The sequence below is a fragment of the Hippocampus bargibanti genome, linkage group LG14 (genome assembly GCF_051943395.1).
Source record: "Hippocampus bargibanti isolate YZ-2025 linkage group LG14, ASM5194339v1, whole genome shotgun sequence".
Lineage (NCBI taxonomy): Eukaryota > Metazoa > Chordata > Actinopteri > Syngnathiformes > Syngnathidae > Hippocampus > Hippocampus bargibanti.
Window position 1 is genome coordinate 5763587 of NC_142747.1, and position 6000 is coordinate 5769586.

General features: G+C 43.1%; 1 protein-coding gene across 1 annotated transcript; it reads left to right on the forward strand.

The window, feature by feature from the left end:
* The first annotated feature begins 3793 nt into the window (after positions 1 to 3793).
* Positions 3794 to 5944, forward strand: fam181b (family with sequence similarity 181 member B). Its single transcript, XM_089013832.1, has one exon. The coding sequence runs from the start codon at positions 3887 to 3889 to the stop codon at positions 4754 to 4756; it is 870 nt and encodes a 289-aa protein (XP_088869958.1). The 5' UTR covers positions 3794 to 3886; the 3' UTR covers positions 4757 to 5944.
* Positions 5945 to 6000: the final 56 nt, after the last annotated feature.

Sequence of the window (6000 nt, forward strand, 5' to 3'; positions counted from 1 at the left end):
TAATAATAATAATAATAATAATAATAATAATAATAATAATAATAATACAGTAAAGTCTCGTTATATCGATATTCAAGGGAGTCCGAAAAAATATCGATATAACCGGGACTATCGATATATCCGACCCTGTTTGCATGTAATTTTCTCCGTGCGTGCATAGAAATAGTATCAATATAACCGGGACTATCGATATATCCGATATCGATATAACGAGACTTTACTGTAATAATAATAATCTTCTTCTTTTCCTTTCGGCTTTTCCCTTCAAGGGGTCGCCACAGAAAATCAGTGTCCTCTATCTTGAGAGGTTTGATCCACATGTTTGTTTGCCACGCTTTTACGTCGGATGCCCTTCCTGTCACAACCCTATGTATTTATTCATAATAATAATAATAATAATAATAATAATAATAATGAACTGTATTGTGCCACTTAGCAGTTTTTTTGACGACGATACTAGTGCAGCGTGTTCTACCGGAAACAAATTACTTGTGTGTTCTACATACTTGGCAATAAAGATTATTCTGATTCTGATTCTGATTCTAACAATAATAATAATAATAATAATAATAATAATAATAATAATAATAATAATAATAATTATTATTATTATTATTATTATTATTATTATTATTATTATTATTATTACTACTACTACTCCTACTACTAATAATAATAATAATCATTAATCATTTTATTTTATTTTTTTGGGGGGGTGGTGGAAAAAAAATCTCCACATCACACCGCCCCAGATGTAATTTGATCAGTCCCATCACCAATGCTGTCACACTTTTTTTCTTCTTCTTTGCTTCAATTAGCATGAGAGACAATGTGAACTGCCTCCCCACGTCCCCCCCGACTCCTCCAAGAAAAACACCTCACCTCAAGATGCGTTGTTTCCAATAGAAGCCAGATGAATTATTCAATGAGCGACTGGCACAAAATAGTTAGAGTGCATCTTTAAAGCAGACGCGGAGGGGAAAAAAAATGCCGCTGGCAAGCAACATGGCGGCCCCTTTTCAGTGGCTGGCAAGGCGACTTCCTGTAAAGACCCCCCCCCCCCCACCGAGGCTTCATACACCGGATTTCTGTCAACGTCAGCCCGAGCACTCTTCTGGCTTGCGATGCCCCCCCCCCCCCCCGACCCCTCACCCCGTTTTTTTATTTAACAGCTCCGGCAGCTTTTGCAGTTAAATGGCCTGTTCCATTATTGGAGAAGCATTTTAGCGAGAGGCTGTGAGGTGCAATTTAATGAATCTCTGGCACAAAGCTCCCATTCAGCGGGCCCGACGAAGAATGGGGGCTATTTAGACCCTGTAGGGCTTTATGTCAAAGGCAGCCCCAGAATAGTTGTCAGGCCGGGGCAGAAATTCCCACTGGCCTCGGAATGCACCAGAAATCAACTTTATGTCACCGCTCGATGAAGATGCAAGTCGCCACCGAAATGTTTGGGGCCAAATCGCCGCATCTGTTTAAGCGCTCTGATTTTCCCACGATGAAAGAGAGGCCTTACTCGTGACTGTACTAGCCGGAAGATGCTCAAGTTTTCCTCAGTAGTCCCAATGCCCACTGTGAGACTAATAAAGGCAAATCCAATCCAATGTAATGATAGTCTGGTGATGAAAACAATGCCTTTAATTCGGGCCCATTTATGAGAGAAGTCCAATGTTGTCATTTACAGCGGTTAGGGGGTGGGAGGGAGGGAGCTGAAGGGGGCCTTATTATGTCAAGGCTTTGTTTATACCAGGGACGTGCAGTCAGGGGAGGCAGGTGAGGCCGTGCCTCACCTGTCATCATGGAAATATCGAATGAAAAAATAAATTAAACAGTTATATTTATTTAGTAATTTGTACTTTAAAGTTCTTTTCCATTTAACTTCACCGTTTTTGGATTTGTTTTTAAAATCGCTGAATTTTCACATTTACTGTTCAAATACTAAGTAGAGACGAGCGGTGAGGCAGCAGCCAGCTGAGCCTCACCATGTATTGCGCAATGACTATGATAACTGTGCTGGCTTGCTCTGCAGTGAGACCACATTGCTCTCCCTCTGCATTTCGCTATTAAAGTGAGAGAGAGAGAGAGAGAGTACACAAACAGATTTGAACAAAACCGTTTCTCAGATGACACTTTTAGTATATGAACTAAATTTCTACAGTTTAGCTGGTGTATATAATGTACAGTCACTTTAAATTATAAAAACTGTACTACAGTGTTTATTTTATTGTATTGTTATCAAAACTGTGTGCATGGGTGAGGCACACAGTTCTCCTGCCTCATGACAGGGGGCGCTGGTGATTAAAGATTCTTCTTGGACCTCCTTGGCTGTAGAATAATAGAATTAGTGAAAGCAAGCTACAGTAAACAGTTAGCAAGTTAAGTGCAACCATCCAGTCAGTTTTTCGTGTTGCTTGGCCTTGTTTTCAGGACGGAGGATTACATGTCTAAATTGAAAGAAATAGAGAGACTTTTAAAACTGTTACATCAATAACTGAAAGTTATTGATGCCTTTCTTCAGAAGGAGCGGTGCATGGACTTCATGTATAAGTAAAGGTAACACGATAATCACGTTTTTTTTATTATTTTTTTTCTATGCTACAGTTTATATAAAGAATGCTGACATGACATTTTAAACAAAACACGTTAATTGTTGCCAATCAAACGGTGAATAAACTACTCTGTAGAGTTCATATGTTTGTAAATCTGACTGTGATGACGTCAGTGCCTCACCAGCCATGAACCTCACCGCACGTCACTGGTTTATACGTATGTTTGGGTTTCCTTGGAAGTTTTGATATCCAGATCGGGATGAATGTTGTCTGAAAAGTTTTGCTTCACCTGACTTTTGGTTGGATCAGGATGACATTTTGATCTGTGGTTTTAAAAAAAAGTCAAGAAATATTTCAGAATTATAATTTACCCAAAAACAGATGTCTTCCTAAGTAGTCCATGCATGTATGTATGTATGTATGTATGTATGTATGTATGTATGTATGTATGTATGTATGTATGTATGTATGTATGTACAGTAAAGTCTCGTTATATCGATATCGGATATATCGATAGTCCCGGTTATATCGATACTATTTCTATGCACGCACGGAGAAAATTACATGCAAACAGGGTCGGATATATCGATAGTCCCGGTTATATCGATATTTTTTCGGACTCCCTTGAATATCGATATAACGAGACTTTACTGTATGTATGTATGTATGTATGTATGTATGTATGTATGTATGTATGTATGTATGTATGTATGTATGTATGTATGTATGTATGTATGTGTGTGTGTGTGTGTGTGTGTGTGTGTGTGTGTGTGCGTGCGTGTGTGTGTGTGTGTGTGTGTGTGTGTGTGTGTGTGTGTGTGTGTGTGCTTGTGTGTGCGTGTGTGCGTGTGTGCGTGTGTGCGTGTGCGTGCGTGCGTGTGTGTGTGCATGCGTGCGTGCGTGCGTGTGTGTGTTTGTTTGTTTATTTGATTATTTATGTGTTTGTTTGTTTGTTTATTTGTTTATTTTCGTTTTCACACACGCTCATCATTACGACATTTACTGGGGGTGGGCGCACACAAACTCAAACAACGGGGGAGTGTTGCAAAGCAAGGTTAATATCCTTTGCTCAGCACGGAATCTCTAACAAAAATCTTTCTGAGAATGCAGGTGGCAGCAGGACAAGCAAAGAGTTAAGTCCCGCGCTCTTTGAAGGACCAGGCGGCCCCCCCTCCTCACCCCCGGGCCCCCTCTATTTCTGACATCACGTGGTCCGGCCCCCTGAAAGATCCCCTGGTTCCGCTCTGCATCTCCTCACTTGCGCTCCGGAATGTCGAGGAACATTAGGAAAGCTGGGAATATGATCTAAGGAACTTAGTCTGGATTGCGGCGGATGAGGAATGGCCGCCATCATGAACCCACAGTTCATGAATTTCTGCTTTCCAGGCTCAGCGATAGACGGGTGTCTCCTGGGAGAGCCGGAGAAGGAAGAGGACTACAAGGAGACCACCAGGGAACTGTTGAGCTTCATGGATTCTGCTTCCAGTAACATCAAGTTGGCCCTGGACAAGCCAGTCAAGTCCAAGAGGAAAGTCAACCACCGCAAGTATCTGCAGAAGCAGATCAAGAGGTGCACCGGGATGGTCAACGTCGCTGATGCGACGGGGAAGGGCCACAGCTCCTCCGTTCCAGCAGGCAAGACCGTCCCCAAGCAGGATGGCGTACAGGCCAGCTTGCAGAACCGCAGCCTGACCGCCCTCTTCAGCCCCACCAAGGAAAGTCGCGGTGAGAAAACCAGGAAGCCTCCATTGCGCCACCGCAACCTGCCACCTTCCTTCTTTACAGAACCGGCCAACTGCTCCAAAGTCAACCCGATGGTGGGATTGTCACTACGGGACCTGGAGCGAGCCAACCCGGAGGCGACGGACTTTTTTGAGCTTCTGGGACCCGACTATGTCGGCGTGGCAGCGGAGCAGGAACCCTACCAAAATGACGCCGCAACCACCGCCTCCTGTGACAGCCACCATTTCGTCGGGGGTCATCCTTACCCGGAGTCTTGGACTAGCTGCTCACCGCCGCTGACCAGGAAGCTCCCGACTCCCACGCAGCACCCGCTGTACTGCCACCCGGAGGCCGCCAGCCCCATGGGCGGCGAGGATAACGCCCTGTGCTCGTTAGCCTTCTCTAACTTTTTCACAGACTGCTCTGTACCTCAGGTCAATTACGACTCAACTTTTGACTACAACAGGACTCATTATTCATCTCTATGAAACAAGATAATGTCCAGAGGGGGGCGGGGTAGGGTCGTCTGTGTGACAGTTCCATTTTTATGGCGACGACATAGCAGGAATTAGTTTGAAAAGATTGTAGTCACTAACCAATGCTAAAGCAGAGTTTAAGTTATAATTACCTACACTCTTTGTGTGCTAATCACTCTTGCCATCTAAAAACAATAAAACAACAGGGGCTCGATTCACAAAGAACAACTATGTGTAGCTTCCTTCAAAACATATCACTGGTTGACTAGTCTAAAAGGTTTTCATGTACATGTGCTAGCTTGTCTTGGTCAGATCATGTACTCAGTTTTGCCGTCATGTGTTAGCATGACCGTCGTGTGTTGTGTACAGACTTTGCCTACGTAATTAGACAATGTTTCTGTCCAAACCTAAAATGTCAACATTTACAACACAAAAAATCCGCCAGCGTTTTTCAAGATGCTATTCACAGTCAGCGGTTAGCATGTACGTTTTTGGTCTTGACTGCTTATATAGTGATACCATTTTGTGGGATCCTGCATCTTAAACTGTCCGAGGAACCCTCACGGCAGCAAAACGTTATCCTGAAGGTATTCTTGATTGTGGTTTTAATCGGTTGCGTCTGGTAAAAAATTTGCTCACTTAATGATTTAGACGCATAAATCACACACAAACATCCATCCATCCATTTTCCGTACCACTTATTCCTCATTAGGGTCGCAGGGGGTGCTGGAGCCTATCCCAGTTGTCTTCAGGCACCAGGCGGGGGACACCCTGAATTTGTTGCCAGCTAATTGCAGGGCACACAACTTTCATTCCTTTCATCACTTTGCTGCTGTGAAATGTAAATTTCTCCACTGTGAGACTAATAAAGGCATATCCAATCCAATCCAATCCAAAGACATATGACAGTCACTCTCACACTCACACATAATTTTTGAAGTGTTCAATCTGCCTGCCATGCATGTTTTTTGAATGTGGGAGGAAACCGGAGAACCCACAGAAAACCCACGCGGGCCCGGGGAGAACATCACACACAAACAGATCACCATAAACGTTTGCTATTTTGACGAACCTCTGATGCGACTCACTTAATTTTGCTTTCAGTGATGACGATCAAAGCCAAAAAACAAAACAAGGAAGAACTGTGTTCAACTCATGTGTAATCTATTTTAGATGTACTAAGATGAAATAAAGCTGGTCTTTATTGCTCTCTAAACTGTGTCAGTTTTTTTGTAACTCAGCTGACTAAAGTGATT